The 22,290-nt window shown below is 41.0% G+C and overlaps 2 protein-coding genes across 2 annotated transcripts; both read left to right on the top strand.

The window, feature by feature from the left end:
* The first annotated feature begins 551 nt into the window (after nt 1–551).
* Nucleotides 552–5,010, top strand: rgp1 (RGP1 homolog, RAB6A GEF complex partner 1). The gene is made up of 9 exons (XM_022764175.1): nt 552–747; nt 953–1,068; nt 1,228–1,361; nt 1,589–1,672; nt 1,908–2,057; nt 2,443–2,589; nt 3,011–3,138; nt 3,260–3,437; nt 4,228–5,010. The coding sequence occupies exons 2-9, from the start codon at nt 953–955 to the stop codon at nt 4,449–4,451; spliced, it is 1,161 nt and encodes a 386-aa protein (XP_022619896.1). The 5' UTR covers nt 552–747; the 3' UTR covers nt 4,452–5,010.
* A 6,557-nt stretch (nt 5,011–11,567) lies between these two features.
* pik3c3 (phosphatidylinositol 3-kinase catalytic subunit type 3) lies at nt 11,568–22,103 on the top strand. Its single transcript, XM_022764173.1, has 25 exons — nt 11,568–11,916; nt 13,249–13,437; nt 13,822–13,965; nt 14,109–14,238; nt 15,483–15,569; nt 15,666–15,761; nt 15,890–15,961; nt 16,116–16,220; nt 16,459–16,551; nt 16,707–16,892; nt 17,139–17,269; nt 17,769–17,850; nt 18,045–18,112; nt 18,210–18,315; nt 18,410–18,526; nt 18,752–18,883; nt 19,191–19,319; nt 19,557–19,626; nt 19,821–19,885; nt 19,973–20,057; nt 20,166–20,240; nt 20,327–20,495; nt 20,735–20,825; nt 21,152–21,277; nt 21,979–22,103. The coding sequence occupies exons 1-25, from the start codon at nt 11,852–11,854 to the stop codon at nt 21,991–21,993; spliced, it is 2,628 nt and encodes an 875-aa protein (XP_022619894.1). The 5' UTR covers nt 11,568–11,851; the 3' UTR covers nt 21,994–22,103.
* The last annotated feature ends 187 nt before the right edge of the window (nt 22,104–22,290 follow it).

Here is a 22,290-nt window from a genome sequence, read left to right as displayed (position 1 = left end):
CAAACAATGGTTAATTGTTGCTTGAGTTTGCTGGAGTCAAAATCGGTCAAGATTGGACGTAAATGATGCCTGACAGGCATGACTTAGGGACATGTAGTGCAATATGAAAGCCGCTGCTCAGCCTGTACCATTTGGAGTAAACGGGGGGGTTATATTCATACGCACTTTTTAATTTACTCTGCAATTGCCAGACATCGGCAGATGTTTATAAATATACAGTTTATAAGTTTTTTATTAAAAAAAGGCCTCTGTTGAATGTGTAGTGTGAATGCACAAAAAATGTTTTTTGCAAATATTCAGCTTTCGCTTCCCAAGCAGTTACCATGGCAACGGCCCACCTTTCCTAAGCTCCGCCACGTGATGCATTTTGAATGGCCGACCAAAAATGTTACCGAAGTTTTACAATAGTGTTTTATTCTGTAAAAACACGATTAACTCAAATTTAGATGTCACTCGGGCATTAAGCGGAACTTACTCTCAAAGAAAATACATATTTGTTGATATATGTTTTTTTTTTCTTGCAGTTTTGTTTTCCCGGGGTTCGTGATTTGTCGGTAAGCAGCGGACATAGAATCTACATTATTTTTTGTTTACTGTAGTTGGAATGGTGGCTAACTAGATAATATATGGTCGATTCTCCTGGAAATACGATCAAATATTGACTTTTTTCATTTGAGACGTACATTTAGGTGTGCCTCGGGAGAAGACAACGTATTTGTTTTTGCTGTAGTGTCGTTTGAGGTCAAGGTAAGTCTTTAAATTATCCTGAAAACAAGCTATTAGCAAGCTGGGCCAAATAAGTTAACTTCTGTCTACAGTCATACAACACTTTGGTATTATCTAGCTGGAGTAACCAAACAAAACATTTCAGATTGCAGTGCGCATTGTTATCTACATTTGTCTTCGTATTCTCAACTTGGTAACAAAGCGTTGTCGTTTTCTAACGTTACAGATGATCGAGGTGGTGGCTTCCATGGCCCGAGGCCCCGTGTTTCTGGCCGGGGAGCTCATGGAGTGTCTCATAACATTCACCAACCCAATGTCCCATCTCTCCACCTCTGCTAGCAGGTAGGATTGTACTCCTTTCACCTCTTCACTGATCACAGACCTTCAGATGTGGGGTTAAAACATGCCAGCGTCTGTCTCTGAGTTTGCTATGATATATGTGTATATATGGAAGGACAATGAATGCCTTTGTGTAACCCTTGTTTTCCAACTGTATTGCAGTGAGATGCTGGCATGGGCCAGCGCCCAGATTCACTGTCAATTTCATGCCAGTGAGAACAGGGTGGCCCTTCCGGCCCAGGGGAACAAACAGGATGTCCAGGCTGAAAGCGACACAGTGCTTATTCCAAGCAGAGGTCAGTGGGAAGAGAAGATGGAATCTGAGATGAGCAGAACTAATAATCATTATTGACTATTTTAAACATGCATAGAAGTATAATTACATGAAGCAAAGTAAAGTACAGCAAAGTTTCAGACAAAGATTTAGAAGGATCTGGATATTATTCGCCTTATTTTACTAGCCTTCTGGCTTTATGTGTAATATGCCTCAAATCTGAACAACACTAATTCTTAACTTCTATAGGAGAGCGAGGGCAGTGTGTGCTGGACACACCACCTAAGATACTATTCTGTGACCTGCGCCTGGACCCTGGGGAGAGCAAAACCTGTAAGTGTTTGCATATGTGAAAAACATGTGGATTCACAAAAAGTTTAAATTGAGCGTGAGTGCCACAAGTTGGTGACAAAATAACATTCAAAAGATTAGAGCTGTACCTCAGTGCAACCTCTGCACAGACCAGATGGCATTTCAAATTTTAAACATCCATTACACACATCCAAATGGCTATGCAGCATTTACAAATGAACATATATCTTTGTGTTTGTGATTCACTCTATCACAGATTCATACAGTGAGCTCGTACCCATAGATGGTCCTCCTAGTTTCCGTGGTCAGTCAGTGAAATACGTCTACAAACTGACCATCGGCTGCCAGAGAGTCAACTCTCCCATCAAACTCCTCCGTGTTCCCTTCAGAGTGCTGGTTCTGCAGGGTGAGATGACTCGGGATCACTTAACATCAAATGGTCGTATTTTGCACTGTAAAGCTTTCAGTGCTAATGAGCTATGTCACTCATACTTTGACACCACAAGAGTGATAAAATGTTTACTTTTCATTTTACCATAATTGTTGGTGAAGAATAGAATGAGGCTAGAATGATAGATAGATAGAATGAACTATAGCAGCAGCAACCAGTCAAATGCTGGTTAAGAATTACTGGTTTATTCTAGAAAGGTTTGCACTAAGGGAAAAGGAACGGTTTATTTTGTGATTTACCACTGTCTTTGATCAGGGAAAATAAAGACGACAGTCTCACCATCTGACTTCTATCGTATTGTGTACATGTAATGTCTAATATTTTCCCTTCTGATCTGTAGGCATGCCAGAGCCTCCATTTCCCCAGGATGAGGAGGTTTCCCCCTCTAACCCATTCCTAGAAGAAGAAGAAGCAAGCCGCAGGGATGCTCGGCCTTTGGAGAGAGCACTGGACATGCTGATGGCCACCACATCAAGGCGCTGCCCACGTGAGTCAGATTCTCTGTCTCCCTGCTATAGTGTGAACAGCCTCCCCACAGTGAGATGATATTTTGCCACTTATCGTTGGTATTTTATTGTGTTCGAGATGAATGTTTTCATGTTTGTGTGTGAAATGTTTTACATTTTTAATCATCCAAAGGAATAAAAAAGTTAACAGCAGGACAAACACACAAAAACCATATTGGCCTTGTGGCTTTACTGTTACATCTTATGTCTTTATTGACACGTGCATATGAAAAAATGGATGACAAAAGGACAATTGCAATTTCACACAGTGTGCGTTACACTATGATTAGATAAAATGTGAACTCGACACAAACAGTTGCTGGTATTCTACGTTTAATCTTCTGATTCTGATTTGCTATTTCCCCTAATTGGCTTTGACTGGTGGGATTCTGTTTTCTTCAGACATGTTCAATATCACCAACATGCGAGGGAAAGTGGCAAAGTTCTGCATCTTCAAGACTGTTTACAGACTTGGGGAGGACATCGTCGGCACATTCAACTTCTCAGAGGGTGACATCCCCTGTTTACAGGTGTCTTTATGTTTCTTTTATTTGTACACTGCTGCTCACAGTTTTTGTACAACATTTAATTTTTCTATTTAATCAGTGCGTGAATTGTGACTTCCAGTTCTCCCGTGTATGTGTCTTCCAGTATTCAGTGAGCCTCCAGAGTGAGGAGGAGATCCAGCAGCAGTACCAGCGGCGTCCCGGCCAGGCCGTCAGTGTGACCGGACACGGGCGACACCTGGAGTCCTGCCTCCACACTGCCTCCAGCCACTTCTCCCTCCCCATCCCCCTCAATGTCACACCGGGTTTCAGCACAGACATAGGTCAGTTGGCTGAAACATGTGTGACTCATTACTTGAGTCAAATGTGACTCAATTATTTATCTATTTCTCAGACATCAAATTTCTGGCATTTTTTTTTTTGTTTCCATGATTGCAGTTATGTTCAAACATGAAATCTATGACTCCACTACAACGTCTTTGTAAATCAGTGTACACATCAGAGATAGAATATTATAAACACATAAATGAAGACTTTAACAGAGATGTCCCTCTTTAATTAAAGGTACCCCCTGAGTCTCTTAATACTAGAAGCTCTATAGAATGTCTCTAAACGGAGGTCCCAGTTTTTATTTCTTATTTTGTGCACACACACAAGTATGTGGATGACGTGCTACACATTCCTGATTTTCTTTCATGTGGTAATGCACCAAGAAACAGCAATGTGCTGGAAAATGATGGAAAAGAAAAAGATAGGTAGCTGGCCAACATGAAGGTAAAAAAAAATTCTGCCTCCAAAATCCAAAACCTGTTTTTTATAAGAGTATTTTTAGAAAAGAAATGCATTCAACTTGTTTGTTTTTCATGAACAGTAAAGTCACATTCAAAGACTCAGGCATCTAATTTATCTCCTGAAAGAATTCCACTTTAAAAGTTACTCAATAAACCAAATAAAGTTTTTGCATATTTTACTAACAACATTTAGGAGGTTATTTAGGTTTATATACGTGCTTTTATCTTTGTCAGATGCTCACCTGAGCATCAAGCCATAATATGCAGAATAAAGTCAAACTGTTACATAACTCAACACCCAAACCCTTACCTGTTTCTACAGTATCTCTAAGGTGGCGCCTGCACTTTGAATTCGTGACCGCCCGGGAGCCTATGGAACCACCCACCGTCCTGCAGAACCAATCAGAGGTCACAGTTTGGGCAGGGGCAGAACATGTCGATGTAGATACCTTCAGCTGGGATCTGCCGATCAAAGTCCTGCCCACCAACCCGGCCTTGGCATCCTACATGTCTCAGTTTACAGGGACGAACAGCATTAATATTTGACTCTGAGAATGTGACCATGAGATGATCAGGTGTTAATATTGTGTTTCTAAGGATATCGACAGATGTGTGCATGGTCCTGTGTGTGTGAGTGTATGTGTGTGAGAGGGAGAGAGAGAGAGAAAGAGAGACAGTTTTTTTTTTTCCTTTCCAGATGAGAAATGTTTGCACAGACGCACATTTCAGGAACAAAGAATCTATTTTTGTTGTTTATGCAAAGCCAGTGATGGATTCCATGTGTTAAGTATGCAAACCTATATTTTGCCTTTGTCTTATGCATTTTTTGATGCATCCTAACTTTGAATACATATTTTCTTTTGGAAGACTGACTCACATTGACTGTGTGAAGTGCAACTGTCTCTGTGACTGTTGTGCATTTCTGTATTTATTTCTTTTTTGACTCTGTTATGTACTTGCACACTTGATATTTCTGATTTTATGTGACAACTCTTTCTTATCCAAGATATTTTTACTGTTAAACTGTCTTTCTTTCATCTTGAGCAAAGACTGTACTGAGGTGTAAATACTACAAGAGAGAAATTAATTAAACGCGTGCTTTAAATTTGATAAATTATATGTGAGGGACTCATCTGTTACTTTACTGAATCATTTCTCTTTGTAAACAAGAATTTTATTTGGAGGTTAAATGAGTTACAGCAGAGAACAGGTAAAATTCAATAGAATTTGTTGTATATATTAATGCATGTATATGTTTATATTTACACCAAGTCATTACTGGATTAATTAGAGATATGGCATTTGGCTTGATGTAAAATTCTCCAAAAACAATTTTCTTTACAGACAATCTTTGGCATGAAAAACTCCCCATACGATCTGTATTAGAATAAAGTTAATCCGCCATAGGCAGACCAACTGCTTACTATAATAACTAATATCAAACTAATTCTGAAAAAGAAGATTTAAATTTCCTAAATTTGTTTACATGGTTCATCGTTTGGTGCTCACTTTCCTACAATTCTGTGCTGGGAAATACTGCAGTTTACTTAAATATACTTTCACAGACAAATAGCACTAACATTTCCTTCATTGATAATACAACATAGAAACGTACACATGCTGTTAATGTTTTATATATGTACAGTATGTATATGACAATAGTAGTTACTGTGGTTTAACTGTAGTGAGTATTGGGTTCACAGGCAAACATATCGAACAGATTAGTTGTCGGTCTAGTGGCTTTCTACCCCTCGAGCTGTTGCTGCAGCTGAAGAGATCCATGGCTGGGGTCCTTGAAGTCCTCACCCGGGGAGCAGGGCAGGCGGGGATCGGCTGCCTGCACCAGAGAAACTTTGCAGGACACCGGCTCCACCCGCACCTCACACCACGCAGGGAAATCCACCGGCCGATGCACCCTGGATGTCGATGAAGGTAAAGGAGAAGATTTGTTTTTCAGGTTCATTTATGGCTTTATAAAGAAAACACTTGTCTTTGCACTCTCCACTCTGTTCTCCTTGATGTGGATTGTAAACTCCTGACACTATTTCACTCGGTCTCTTGTGCTGGTTCAGCAGTATCACTACACACAGGAAAATCAACAATGACTGCTGGAGGTTGCCGGCTATGGTGTTAATTTTCCATAACAGTCGAGTCTTGACAACATATTGAAGAAAGGGGCCTGAACAAAAGTATAGAAAATGTTCTTGAGACCTTAATGCCAGTGGTGGAAAGTATCTACAGCTATAGTTCATTCTTTAATTCTAGATTAAGATTTTCAAATACAATGTATTGTAAAAATAAATGATAAAATATGATATTATTCTGGATGTGTTTGAAAACATCCCAACAGTATGTACAATAGTTCAACGGAGCCTCAAGCAGTTATAACATTAAAAAGCTGTTTCCATCAGTGATAATAATACAATAGTACTGTAAAACATTTGGAAAGAGTCTGTTTTAACTTTTGATACTTAAGTATGATTTACTGCTATTATCTCTGTTCTTTCATTTGATTAAAGTAGAAATTTTACATTGTAGTTTTCCTACTTTTACTTAAATGAAGGCCCTATTTTTCCCAGATTTTCACATCAAGTTAAATCCACTTTCATGAGGTAACTTCTGCTACTTTGTTCAGTCTCTCCGACGCTCACTGCAGAATAATAACTGTCAGCATCTGGACACCAAACCACACAGGAGGTTTGTGTACTCACGTCTCACAGCAACCGACACCGACAGGGTGCAGACAGGTGCACTGCATACAAGCGTTGTCCATCCAGGTTTCACCCAGTGAGTAGTGTCTCCCCTCGAACACACACAGTGCTGGAACAACACGTGGCAGTCAGAAAAAATTAACTCAGAAATATCTTATTTTTCTTTAATGAATGGAGATCTATGTTTAATTTTGAAGTACTGATAACCAAACGAGATTAAAAAAGCTTGGGGTCTCACCTCTGGAGTTGAAGTGGCACTCCATGGGTGCAGCAGAGCCACCGCTGGTCCACAGAAGAAACCCTGCAGCTGCAAACACCCAGTTAATGCCGGCAATCTCCATCTTCATCTGGTCTGGTCAGCCTCTGATTCCTCTTCTCCCTCTGCACCCTCATTTATACATCCTGAGGCTTTACGACCACGGCGTGGAGGTGTGGTTATCACCGTCATGTGGCCCACAGGCCTGGCTGTGGAAGGCGTCAGCGGTGCCATCCACTGGGAATGAGGTGGTGGTGGTTTTTGTGGAGGGAGGTGGAGGGGGTAAAGAGGAGGGAATCTTGTGTCTTGGCACTGTTTTGGCACTCCAGAGATCACCTCGCTGCGCTTCAGCGGGCATGAACCTCTAAAGTGATAGAAACAATGACACATCCATGTGGTGACTAAGAGAGGGAAGGGTAGGAGAGAGGTGAGATGGAGGGCAGGGGGGAGAGAGAGAGGTGACGTCCAAGGAGAGGAGGAGGAGGAGGAGGAGGAGGAGAGAGAGGAGGGTAAGAGGGATGGAATTATCAAACATGATTCATAACCATTCAACCTCTCATGGTTTTGTAGGCCAGGGTGCTGTCCAGCAACTAAAGATGTGACTAATACACATGTAAAACACGTGTCTAAATATTTATCCATAACAACACTTATATATAATATTATATATATTTAATATACTAGGATAAATAAACCAAATCTTGTCAAAACGTAAATCTACTGCACGGTACTTTTAACATAGACTGTTTCGTACAGTGTGTTGCTATAGTTACTAAGACGCCCTCATCTGTATAAATGTACACATAGGTGAAAAATTGAAGGACGCACCTCAATAAATGAATACAGATGCTTCCATACAGAGCACATGGTTTGGTGTGTAACACCATCATCAAATATCCAGTGAGGGAATATCTTTTGGAACAATCATGTTCAGACCTCCAGTAGAGTTTGAGAAACTAGTTGAATCTATGTCATGGAGCACTGGAGCCCAAAACCTCACTAAGATACTTTTTCCTTTAACTCGTTACCCATTTCTCTGTACACATACAGTGTACGATACGCACACAAATACACAACCACATCACTGCAGGGTCCTCTGTAACCTCTCATCCTGTCTACCTCTGCAATGTTACTTTTATTAATGTGACATAATCTGTGACCCAATGCAGGTCCTGTCCAACATCAAAGGAAAGATGGACATGCAGAGTACCATGGAAAAATAAATGCAGAAACAACACTTTCAATTTTCTTAGAGGAAGACTAAGAATATTGGCTTGTTATGAGTTTATTTGTATTGGCATTTATAGTCTGGCTCTATCCAAAGGCAACAAAATCCACTCACTTGCACATCTAAAGCTCATAATGTACAATTTATATCTCATTAGTTTAATCTGTACAAAAACCAACACTACAAAAAAGTGTAAAAATGACAATTTGACATTTTACAGGGAGTTATATACCAGTAAGTCACCTGTCCCAGCCAAGAAATAGACCAACTTTTTCATTTAACCCCACCCCCACCCCCACCCCATTAAATGGAAAATTGTAGTTTTTACACATTGGTGGCTATAGTGTTAACTTTTATTTAAAGGAAAGACAGTTGTATCAATCTTAACTTTAAATTTGACCAAAATTCTTATCACGAGGTCCACTTAGTTGTTTTTTTCCAGAGCTTTCAGCAGTATCGGAAATAATCATCTTCATCTGTTGATGAAGGTCATAAGATGGAGACGAAAACACTGGAAAAACCAAGTAAAAGGACTTTGTCAAACCAATATTTAATTACATTTATGTTTTAACAATGTCTTCCCCTTTTTTGAGTACATTTTCCACAACTCATTTATCAAAAGAGATGGTTTAAAGTACATGGCTTAGCCTATATATTGGCATTTGATTTTTTTAAATCCTGGATATCAGTATTGGCCTCAAAGCTCTATTCTTGTGTTGTGAAGGTATGTGCATTTCTGTGTACTCTTTGTGTCCATTCGCACATTCATTCCTGGAAAAAAAGGAAAATTTAAAACATACAAAACGTGACCCGGCCTGAAAATGTAGCACAATATCACTCCCTGGGCCAACAAAACATTAGCTCATCTTCTTCCACTTGTTTGCTATCTGCAGTCTGATCTGCAAGATCATAGGAAAAATCCTCTCAAACCTCTCACAGGAGGCCCCGGGGCCCCATAACGTGGTGTCTTACGTGCCTTTTCTCTGATACCTCCACAGTAGTCGGAGAGTGTTGATAGGTTTCGCTCATCAGTCAGGGATGCTTCTTCATTCAGTTGTATGACTCACACTTGCCTCGCTCAGGCTGCTCACTTTTTTCTGTAAGACTTGTTGCAGTTCAAGTTGTCATTAATATGAATAAACACGTTATTATAAAGGCCTGATGGAAGCATTTGGACATTTCAAAATTCAATTTCCTTATTCACTTATTTGCTTTATTTGTTTACTATTTCTACTTATTGCTCTTCTTTAAGTTCGGCTAGGGTGCGTTCTCCAGACCCTGTACGTCCCCTACAATACAATGACAAAGAGTTCACACCCTGATTTGTCAACTAGGTGTCGTCAGCATTGATGAAAAGGGAGGATCTCATCAAAACAAAAGATGACGATTTTCCTGTCACACGCCTGCTGCCCTTCACGGACATGCACTTAATTGGTGACAAGTGCATTTTAACGGGGGAGACTGTTCTGAAGAAAGTTCACAAGACTGTCGTCATGAAATAATCATACTTGGCATGTTGAATCTTTGATAAAAAGACTGTTCTTTTCTGTTGTGTCATGTTGATTATCTTCCATTTAGAAAAATTGCACCCTAAAAGGTTAGTAAACTCATGGTGCAAAAATGTATATTTTTTCTTCATTTCTGTAATTTCTCTTAATTTCAGCAATGAATTCATCCAAAACATGCACTATACAACACAAAAAGTCATAGTAAAATAGGGCATACTGTGAGAAGTAAGGTATATAGTCATAGTATAGTAAGACATGAAACGTCATAAAAATGTCAAAGTATTGTAAGGCATAAAAATGTCATAAAAAACCTCATAGTATGGTATGGAATGAAATGACATAGTATAGTAAGGCATAAAACGTCAAAAAAACATCATTGTATATTAAGCCATAAAATGTTATAGAAACGTCATAGTATGATAAGGCATCAAATATCATAGTATAGTAAGCCATAAAAATGCCAAAAAAAACGTCATAGTATAGTATGGCATAAAAGGTCATTGTAAGGTTTGAATGGTGGTGAACCCTTACAACCAGGATGAAGGCCAGCAAGATTGAAGTGCAAGCGTGATGGAGAACAGCATCAGTCACACAAGGATTTGTTTCAGAGCTCTGATTTTGGTTTACTGGTGACCATAGGCAAATTACGAAAAAGGCCAACAGCTCTTACATATATGTAGCAGAATGGCTTGACAACAAAAGCAGTCTGGCTGGTGTAGCAGGGCGCAGTGGATGGCTGCAACAAAGGTGACATTCAACCTGACCCCTCTTCTCTGACACACTACCCTGCTTTCCCACCTGGCATAACTACCCATAGTCTCTACCAAAACATTACATAGTGAAGGGACCCTAAACACTACCACCATACATTTAGAATACCTATTTACAATTTAACCATACTGATATTTACATACACCAGATACACCGACTTTTGGCCTAACACAGATTAAATAAAATACATAATAAACTAAAGAAATACCAAACAAAAGCCAAAGTGAACAAAAACCCCTCTACCCACTCCCCTCTCTCTTTCCTGCCCACTTGGTACAGCCTAACAAGGTAATTGACACCTGCTGAGTCCGGTGGTTGCATTCCCATGTGTGCACTCCATGAAAACACGCCCCCGGAAGTGGACCTCAAAGAGAGAGTGATTAGTAGAGGTTCCCAAAATAAAAGCACAGCATAACAAAAATGAACTTCCTGTATTAGTCAATGTGTGGTGTTTTTCACCTTAGTGAGGGGGATTCTTGCCAGCTCCCTCACAGTCATGAAAACGTCATAGTATGGTAAGGAATAAAACGACATAATAATATACAGCATAAAATTGCCACAAAACGTCATAGTATAGTATAGCATAAACCTTCAAAAAAACATCATCGTATATTAAGTCATAAAATGATATGGAATAAAATCACATAGTATAATAAGGCATAAAATTTCCAGAAAAACCTCATAGTATAAGTACTAAGTGGAGCTTGAGCTTGGATTGTATCCTCAAATGAACAAAATTGTTTGTCCAATCTCTTTAGCCCTACAATCAACATTTTCAGCAACTATGTTTGATGAAATAAAGAAATGAAGAAAAGTAGTAATATATACTTGGAAAATTTGAATGTTGTTATAAAAGTTCATATGGGTTTTAGCCTACATTTTAGTCACCGATTTTAGTCTTGGTTGTTTTGTAGCAAAAACACATATCATTACCATTCGTACAAAGAAATGCATCATTTCCTTATATAGCTGCTAATAGCTAAAATAATGCTCAGAGGTACTTGAAATAATTTGGGTGTAATGTACCTTTAATAAGCATGCTGGAAACCCCGCCTCTTTCCTACTTCCCACTTCACCCCACCAGGCTTGGTTGATCAAGCCACGATACAATGATCACTGGCTAAGTCCTCTCAGCCCTACTGCAGCTAGAATCGACTACTTTAGCCTGGATGTACATTTCGGATGCTGTTGTGTTGTTATGTAGCTATCAAAAACACCAAATCATGCCCGGCAAGACAGCCGTTAAAATAATGTCTTTACCGTGAATACAGGCGCTCAAAGTTATCTTTTAAAATTCGTGCACGGACTGAAAACGTCTCTGACCGTGTGGGCGGTGTGTTAGCTGGGCTGCGAGGAGTGTTTTGTGCTGATCTGAGGCCTTGTCGCAAACCCAACCGCTCAAAGTCTCTTATAACCGTCCGGGATTTCATGTTCAGGTTTTTGGTTCAAATTTAGTGTTTTCCCGTCGGAAGATGGACACTGATAAGTTCAACTATGTTTACAGCTGTGACTTGGACATCAACGTTCAACTTAAGATGTAAGTTTTCAACTTAATGCGCCGGATTTTGTCAAGCGGTCTAACTAATCTATCTTGTGACTTGACAGGATGCATGCTATGTTTGCTCTATGTGTGTGTGTGTGTGTGTGTGTGTGTGTGTGTGTGTGTGTGTGTGTGTGTGTGTGTGTGTGTGTGTGTGTGTGTGTGTGTGTGTGTGATTGGTTACTCGCGCCTCGTCTTCCATTGTTCCCATAACGTAAATCGTTACGTTAGTCTGAAGACTTGGTTAAAGTTGAGTCTGCAGGAAATGAATGTACTCTGATGTAATGATTTCTTTAGTGATGTGTGTGGAAGCAAGTTTATGTATGTCTCACTGACTTTAATATAAGTTTTAAACGCTGCCATAACAGACTGTTTATCTATTGGATTTTAACTAAATGTGCCATTACAGTCCCAGTCTGGTGTGTTTAATGTTGTCTGATAGGTTAGACTGGACTTGTACTAAAACAATTTGTCAGTTACTCAGATAAATTAATAATTAATATTATCACTCAAGTCATTGGTCACACCAAAATATAAGGATATGCTGCTTTTCTCTTATTTATATGTTTGTCAACTGTACTTTGAAGGTGTCACTTTATGCTCAACTGATTAATTGATTAATGAAGAGGACAAGCCCTTGTCTGACCTACAGCTAGAAGAAAAGTATGCAACTCATCACATTTGTTAAGGTCTATCCAAAAACAGGCAGTGGTTTTTATTTCATAGCAAAATGACTGTATTTATTATGTACTTACCCATTAAAAGTAAACAGAATTCAGACTGTCCGGTAAACTGAAATCAACTGACTGAACCAGTTATCAGGATGTTTACTTTCTCCCCCATGACTCAGACAGCATGAGGATTTTGAAAGCACAATTGTCTCTGTATTAAAATCATGTGTGTAGCTCATGAGTCTAATTATTGCACAGTAATGATCAAATCAATTAAGCAGCTCTGAACTGTGGCCAGTTTTTCTCTAATCTTATTATCTGACCGGGGCAATGTGAATGAGGCTGTCATCAGTGTCACAGCAAGAGTCGATTTTCATGAATGTCATATAAAGTGCTGTAACTAATGATTATTTTCATTATGAATTAATCTGCTCAATCCTGTTTTGAATAAGAATACTTTGGAAAATGAAATCAGCTGAAAGTCCAGCCAATAAATAATACATTTTAAGAAGACGCTGTATAAAAACACACACCAACCTACCATGAATAAGTCTCTTAATGTGGATTTGTTTGTAAGAGGACGAGTTGTCGCACTCTTGATCACATCAACAAACAACCTATTTCTTTCTCCCTTTCTTTCTCTTCTGTCCTTCTACAGAGGCAGTTTAGAAGGAAAACGAGAGCAGAAGAGCTACAAAGCGCTGCTTGAAGACCCCATGCTGCGGTTCTCTGGCCTCTACCAAGAGAACTGCTCGGACCTCTACGTCACCTGTCAGGTGTTTGCTGAAGGAAAGCCTCTCGCCTTGCCTGTTCGCACCTCATATAAAGCATTCAGCACACGTTGGAAGTGAGTACCAGTCAGTCTCTGTGTGCTTTCTCTCCTGGTCAGCTGTTGTCACTGAGTCTCAATTTAGAAGAAGTAATGCAGTGTAGATTTTTGGAGTTTCACTGGAGCTGTTCAGCATCATGGTTTTATAAATTTTACTCAAGTACATGTCAGTCGTTTTTTCTTTGTTGCATCAACTGAATAACTGACATGTCCCCAAAAATTCCATTAAAACATTTCTGTTTTAGAATATTTTCACAAACAAAAATTAGTCCTCTAAATATACCCTATATTTTTCCCAATTTCCCTTCAATAATAGAGTCGCTCAGACCTTTTAGTTTTGTCTTCTCACACTCTCTGTCTATCTTTTATTCTCTCTGCTCACTCTCCTGCTGTCTTGCGCAGCTGGAACGAGTGGCTGCGGCTGCCAGTCAAGTACCCAGACCTTCCCCAAAGTGCCCAGGTGGCTCTCACAGTGTGGGACATCTATGGGCCTGGCAGAGCTGTACCCGTGGGGGGCACCACTGTCACTCTATTTGGCAAATATGGGTGAGTCGTTCTGTTACACATGTACTGCATCTTGCTACCAGGTCGAAAGATCAGCTTTGACTTCATCTCAAAGCTGCAAAGATTTTCAGTGTGGAAATACACTGGTACGTAACTTTGAAACACCTCCTCCTGTCCTCTTCTAGTATGTTCCGGCAAGGGATGCATGACCTGAAGGTTTGGCCGGGCGTGGAGGGGGATGGAGGGGAGCCCACCACCACACCGGGACGCACCAGCAGCAGCCTGGCAGAGGACCAGATGGGCAGGCTCGCCAAGGTACAATATGTGTGTTGACAGGAGAACAGGGTTAAGGATTGGAGAGAGAGATTGGAGAGTTTAATGATGCAGGAGGAGGAGAAGGAGGGGGTACGACTGAAAGGATGAGGGAAAGAGGTAGGGTGGAGGGTGAAAAGGAAACATTGTGTGCGTTGGATAAAGAGAGAAACCCTCCGATGCAAAGCCCTGTCTAAACCATCATCTGTTCCAGGGCCCTGACCTGGAGGTACTCAGTGATGTGAGTACAAGTGGAGGAGTTAGTGTTGGCAATGCAGAATGTGTGTTGTGTACTGTATGTGTGTGAACAAGGCCTTGGCCAAAACGTATTTGCAGATAAATCTCAGTATCGTCTTTTCACTTGTATCATACAGCACTTACACGAGGATTACCACGTTAGGACAATTCAGACTGTGTCAGGAAAGTTAAATGGACCTCTGTATACTTCTTTCTTATATTAAATCCCTGCACACTTTGTTTTATTCTGTGTGGAAGACCTGTATGTGGTATAAACCCATACAAATACATTTTCAATCAGGTTTTGGTGTGAACACTTGTTGGTCAAGGAGTATGGCTGTGTTTTCGAAAGCATCACACACATCAGTTTTTAAGTTTTCTGCTGTTGCCATACGTTAGTGTATTTTGTGTAAATGTGTGTGCATGGATTTCATGCGTATGTGGACACAAGAAAATCATATTTGTAAACTTGTTGCAGCTTTTTGGAATATTTAGAGGAGGGCATCAGGGAGTATATTTAATTTTAACATCATCTGATTGGATTGGCTCTTTTTATTTATTTATTTATTTATTCATTTCATTCCTAAAACAGACTCACTGATTCCTCCATTTTTTATTAATCCTGAGTGCAGTTGACTTAATACGTCGAAGGTTGTTTCTTAGGCTGCTACCAGTTCATATGTTGTTTTAAAGAGTGAGTACTAATTCTAACCAGCTGAGTTGTGGGCTTCCTGTTCATGGCCAAGTGTGTGCTTACATTCCCGACACCCACACTGACTGATGAGTGGATTGGCTGCTGAGTGTGTGACCAGAGATGCTGGATTGGCTGCTGGCACTGAGTTTGTGCATGATTGGTGGAGCTGTTTGCACACCAGCCATCATACTGTGAGCACTTCTGCTGCAACAGAGCCTCAGTCTCAGTATCTTAAGATTATTTTTTTGTATTTTAGTAAGCCTTGTTCTTTTTCTGGCTTCCCTGCCGTCTTTCTTCCTCTCTTGTGTCCCTGCAGCTGACGAAGGCCCACCGACAGGGCCACATGGTGAAGGTGGACTGGCTGGACCGGCTGACCTTCAGAGAGATCGAGATGATCAACGAGGTGCGTTGGTTTAACGGAGTCGGTTTTATATGTTGTAAGTGTATGTTGTCGTTTGAGTTTAATGTAAACGTCTTCTTCATGTGTGTTTTTCTGCAGAGTGAGAAACGCAGCTCTAACTTCATGTACCTCATGGTGGAGTTCCCCCGTGTCAAAACAAATGATAAGGAGTATAGCATTGTCTACTATGAAAAGGTATTTATTTATTTATAAGCATATAACGAGGTGCATATTAACTAGTTTATTCAGCAGGCAACTTTCTGTATTATAACACTGGAGATGGTATCAGCTGGTTGATGTACTGTACTCGACCCCCAATTCAGGATGGAGACGACACATCACCTGTTCTCACCAGCTGCGACATCGTCAAAGTTCCTGACCCACAGATGGGGATGGTGAGAGTGCAAACACATTTATGATGACTTTGATGTTGTCGGCAAAATACAAAGGAAGTTGTGCACAGATTTACACAAGATCATGGACATTTTGTATCATGGTTACACCCCCTATATATTGTATATCCCATGTTTTCTTTACATTTCTTCACAGGAGAACCTTGTGGAGAGCAAACATCACAAACTGGCTCGTAGCCTCCGCAGTGGGCCCTCAGATCACGACCTGAAGCCCAACGCTGCAACACGCGACCAGCTCAATGTGAGCAGCCAGCAGTTAATACGCATACATCTGTCATTTTCATAATCGACGCTGCTTTTCAAAAGAAGGATATCGAGACATTTTTCAAACACTTGATGTTTGATCTGCCATTACAGCTGAGTATCGGAACACATTTTTGAGACGGCACTCTTCCAGTTCGTTGCTATCAAGTTTGCATTTTTAATGAGTGTTTGTCACTGAAACTGATCAGGGTGTTTGTATCTGTTCGCACCAACAGATCATCGTGAGCTACCCTCCAACCAAGCAGCTGACCTCTGAAGAGCAGGACCTGGTGTGGAAGTTCAGATACTACCTCACCACACAGGAGAAGGTGGGTGTGTTGGTAGTTTCGTCTCTGCCATATTCAAGTGTACACAACTCTGTGCAGCTTTCTCTCCAAACATCACTAGCTCTAACAATGTCTTAGAGCCTGTAACTGTGTACGATCTTGCACACATCGAATGCTTCCTCCTCCTCTTGCTGCAGGCATTGACAAAGTTCCTCAAGTGTGTGAACTGGGATCTGCCCCAGGAGGCCAAGCAGGCTCTGGAGCTGCTGGGGAAGTGGAGACCCATGGATGTGGAGGACTCCCTGGAGCTGCTCTCGTCCCAGTTCACCAACCCGACGGTCAGACGCTACGCCGTGGCGAGGCTGCAGCAGGCGGACGATGAGGTAGGCGTTGATGGCCGAGAGGGGTCAGCAGGGTCAGTCCGTGTGAATAGAAGTTTTAGAAATGTTTTCATGAGTGGGTTGGGTGTTCAGACCTTGACTTAACTCACAAAAAGCATAAATTAAAGATTTGTTTTCAGTACTTTTTAAATTATTCACACTTGAACAGAAAAGAGGTTTAGAGCGACTTTGGAAAGAAACTCTTGTTGTACTCCCATCACTATAATTAATCCCATTTCTCTTCTCTAGGACTTGCTGATGTATCTTCTCCAGCTGGTTCAGGCGCTCAAATATGAGAACTTCAGTGATATTCAGGGAGGCCTGGAACCAGGCAGCAAGAGAGACAGCCAGGGACTTTCAGATGACTCGGCACTGGACAGGTCAGTACTTGGATGAGAAGTAAGAGCTACTCTGGCTGTGGATCATTAATAAGTCATCACTACTAGCAGCTTTGACAGAAGGAAAGCACATGTGGAGGTTTTCTTGTGGTTCAGTTGCTAAAAATGACACTGAGGGGCCTGAAACTTTTGTTCTACCTCCCACGCAATTTTTGTTTTTAACTGCCTGGATCTAAATTTATGTCAGACGTTCGCACCGGTCGGGAGAGTATTTGCTGCTTTGCAGGATTTGATTATTGTTCTTTCAGAGACCGTAATGAACTCATTGGGTGTTGTGACGTTACTGGCAGATCCACAGCTCTGGCCAGAACCTTGGGCTGTCAGCTGGATGCAGAGGACTGGAAATCTGCAACCATGATGACCTAAAAATAAAAAATAGGAATGACCTTCACAGGCTAAAACTGTCTTTTGAGGAAAAGCTCACCTGTGTTTTTAGACACCATGTTCAATCAATTCTGGTTCCTTTTTCCTCTTTGCGTAGTTCCCAGATTCTGTCTGGCACATCTGGGCCCTCCACTGCTCCACAGAAAGCCAAGGAAGGAGCTGACAGCGAGAATCTGGAGGTAAGACTGTAACTGAAAATAAAACAGAGATGAGAGGAATTGTCCCACAGGGGAATGTGGCATTAATATATAAATCTCCTTATGGCAGATGGAGAAGCATCAATTCATGAAGTTAAATCAGGAGTGTTATTTGTGTCAGTCTGTCGTGATGAGAGTGTGATGAAACACAACACTGTGTGTGCGTCTCTTTGTAGCAAGACCTGTGTACGTTCCTCATCTCCCGTGCTTGCAAGAACTCTACACTTGCCAACTACTTGTACTGGTGAGTTGTTGTTTTTTCGATCTGAAGAACAAAAGCAGCTTAGTTTGTTTTGTTTTTTTTTTACTACTGAGAATGTGTTTGTTCATGCGTCTCTCAGGTATGTGATTGTGGAGTGTGAGGATCAGGACACTCAGCAGAGAGATCCAAAGACCCACGAGATGTACCTGAACGTCATGAGGAGGTTCAGTCAGGCTTTACTCAAGGTCAGCAGTCTGATATCAAACTGACTTTATCTTCATCTCGGACTTCCTGTGTCTCGCCTCCACTTCAGATCTTCACACTTTCTCTTCCCTTCAGGGTGATAAGAGTGTGAGGGTGATGCGGTCTCTGTTGGCCGCCCAGCAGACATTTGTGGACAGACTGGTGCAGCTGATGAAAGCTGTGCAAAGGGAGAGCGGAAATCGGAAGAAGAAGGTAACAACAGAAACACAATCACATGTGACAGCTAATTAGAGCCTTTTTAATATTTTGTTTGAATAAATGTTTCTGCTATAGCACACAATGCTAACTTTGTTTGTAAAAGGGGTTTGTAGCACTCAGTCACACACAAACATTTCATTGACTCTGGCGAGATCGGTCCTCAACACTCTGATCCTGCTGAGTTGTGTTAACATCACGTCCCTCCCTGCGTGTCTGCAGACGGAGCGGCTGCAGGCTCTGCTGGCCGACAACGAGAAGGTGAATCTGTCAGAGATCGAGCCAATTCCTCTTCCTCTGGAGCCTCAGATCAAGATCAGAGGCATCGTCCCTGAGACAGCTACACTCTTCAAGGTACTGGAAACTTCGTCTTCATGAGTCACTTTCTCATCACTTCTTCGACCGAGCGATCCTTAAATACAGATTCAAGGCTCTGGTACTTTTCTTAACCTGTAGAGTTAATGGCTCTCAGATCTTATATCGTTTATATTCTATTACTGGCTGATAAAACATCTCTGAAAATGATCTGTCATTATTGGAACATTTGAAAAGACATTTACCGTGTTGACTGTCTATTTTCATCTTCAGTAAGCTTCAGCTTTGTCTCGACTAAAACCGTTATCTGTGTGTGTGTGTGTGTGTGTGTGTGTGTGTGTGTCAGAGTGCTCTGATGCCAGCCAAGCTGATCTTCAAGGCTGAGGATGGAGCCATGTACCCAGTCATCTTCAAACACGGCGACGACCTGAGACAGGACCAGCTCATCCTGCAGATCATCTCACTTATGGACAAAGTAAAAATACTTTTATCTTAGTTTACAGGGTTTTTTTCTACTATAAAAAAAAATCATCTGGCAAATTGGTGAATGTGTTGGATCATGCAGCTGCTTTGATCTTTGAACCGCAGGATTATTTCTCAGGCTTGACAAAACCGAATTTTAATCAGTATAACAGAAAACAGCTGTTACTCTTTTAAAAATGCTGTAAAAATATTCATTTTGAATAAAAACTTTTGTACATTTTGTCTTCAGCTTCTGAGGAAAGAGAATCTGGACCTGAAGTTGACACCTTACAAAGTTTTGGCCACCAGCACCAAGCACGGTAAGATCACTCATTACTCTCTGGTAGAAAACAGACTCCTCTTAAAAACAGAATAAATACGGTAAAACAGATTTTATTTGCTCCCATTGACATAAACTACTTTTGTGAAGGAAATCTGACAAAAACTGCGACAGGTATTTTAGATACCGACAGAATAATGAAGAAAAAGCAAAAGAATTTTGTTCTTGTTCCAGGTTTTATGCAGTTTGTTCAGTCTGTTCCAGTTGCTGAAGTCCTCGCTACTGAAGGCAACATCCAGGTGAGCGGTCTCCCTCTCCACCACACTGCAGGTAACTGACAGACAAAAACATTCTGTCCTTTTTGCTCACATAATTTGTTTGAACAGAGCTTCTTCAGGAAGCACGCACCGAGTGAGAAAGGACCGTACGGCATCAGCTCCGAGGTGATGGACACCTACGTCAAGAGCTGCGGTGAGACAGTGTTTTTGTCAGTTGTAAGAGATCTGAGCTCAGTCTGTTGGATTGCTCAACCTGCAGAGCACGTGAATTGATCCGATGTCTCTCGCTGTGTCCTTCCAGCTGGTTACTGTGTCATCACCTACATCCTGGGCGTAGGAGACAGACATCTTGACAATCTGCTGCTGACGAAGACTGGTGAGGCACAAACATGTTGATTCTCTCACGCCTTGTGTAATTAAGTTTACTGAACAGCTTTTAAGAATCTTCTCTCCTTCCTACAGGGAAGCTGTTCCACATCGACTTCGGCTACATCCTGGGCAGAGACCCCAAACCGCTGCCTCCACCCATGAAGCTGAGTAAAGAGATGGTGGAGGGGATGGGAGGCATGCAGAGCGAGCAGTACCAGGAGTTCAGGAAGCAGTGCTACACCGCCTTCCTGCACCTCAGGAGGTGGGAGCTCAGACACACATTACTCCTGTCATTTATTCTCTTGTTGAACTCTAGTCTCAAACTGTGAGTGTGCACTAAGACTTATTTTTACTTTACCACCACATATACATTAATTTCCTTTCTTTAAAGCAGCTACTGGTGTCAAATTATATCATTAGAGCATGAAACAAACTTGCTTGAGAGAAAGAATTAAAAAAAAAAAAAAAGATATTTAAAACATCCCTTCTCCATTTCTTCAGATACTCCAACCTGATCCTGAATCTGTTCTCTCTCATGGTGGACGCCAATATTCCTGACATCGCTCTGGAGCCCGACAAGACCGTTAAGAAAGTAAGTTTGTCGTTACCTTTAGCTGAATAGGAAAAGAGTGGTGGGGCACTCAGGCTCCGAATCTCACAGAGTTTAAAACAGGATATTTTTTTTTATTATTATTATTATTTTGTCAAAATTCACATTTATTTCCGTTACAGCATTTGTTAAAATCCAGACATTTAGACAGCAACTTCAAATAGTTATGGCCGCCATTAAATATTCACAGGTATAGACATTCAGGTCGTTCCCACTCATTTTCACTTAGAGCTGCCAAAGTGCAAATTCACCCAGTGCATTGATGAGTTTTGTCAGTCACTTATGTTGTTAAATATTTTTGCCTCCAGGTGCAGGATAAGTTTCGACTGGACTTGTCAGATGAGGAGGCGGTTCATTACATGCAGAGTCTGATCGATGAGAGCGTGGGCGCTTTGTTTGCTGCTGTGGTCGAGCAGATACACAAGTTTGCTCAGGTGAGGGAACACCAACACACGACACACTTCAAACACACAGATGATTCTAAGGTTGAGGGGGGGTTTGTCTGATCTCATCACAGCAGAAAAGTACAACACTGATGTTACTGAATAATTTACTTCATACTTAAATCTCTGCTGCTCATTTGCCAAAGTGTTCCACACGTTTTAATCGCTCAATGCTTCGTTTTCAGAACAAGAAACCTTTAAATTCACATCATTCTTTTCACATCTGTTTGCTCATAGTTTACAACATTTTCAAATCTTGACGAGTAAGCAACCAATAAGTGAGATTACCACACTATAATAACAGAACTCATTAAAATATAGCTAAGCTGATTTTCACTCTGCAACAAACTGAACTGTAACCAGTGTAAGAGAAGTATAAAAACACATCTACCAATGTAAAAACTTGGGGTGTTTTGGAAACTGTTCAGCAGTAGTGATTTGAAATAAACAGGCTAAAACATTCAACAGCAGCTCTTGCAAGTGAAGTCTCAACATCGTCCAGCGTCTTGTAATGTAATGTATTTTATACAGTTTAATATTTGTATAATTATAGACAATAATATTAATACATTGGTTTAAAGGTTTGAGCGTGGTATGGATAATTTCATCTACGTTTTAGCAAGAAAGCAAATCAGTGTTGAACTACCCCTTTAAAAGTGAGCAGCTGATGTAACTCTCTGTTCTCTCTTCAGTACTGGCGCAGATGAGCAGAGACTTCTGAGACGAGGATGAACTGGATCGAACTTTTGCAGAAGGAACACGTGATCGTACGGCTCTGACCCGACTGATGCTGCGTGTGTTTGTGTGTGTGTGTGTGTGTGGGGGGGGGGGGGTGGGTGTGTGTGTGTGTGAGAGAGAGAGAGAGGACGAAGCAAAGAAACCCAATGACACTGTTAAAAAGGCCAAGAATGCACTGCCAACCTTTACTGCAAGATGGCTAAACAAGGACAAGGATGTCTTTGTTTGCTTATGTATATATCATGTATATTAATTATTAAATGAAT

This window comes from Seriola dumerili, unplaced genomic scaffold, assembly GCF_002260705.1.
Source record: "Seriola dumerili isolate Sdu_G_001 unplaced genomic scaffold, Sdu_1.0 BDQW01000531.1, whole genome shotgun sequence".
Classification (NCBI taxonomy): Eukaryota; Metazoa; Chordata; class Actinopteri; order Carangiformes; family Carangidae; genus Seriola; species Seriola dumerili.
This window is presented reverse-complemented; position numbering and strand designations above follow the sequence as displayed.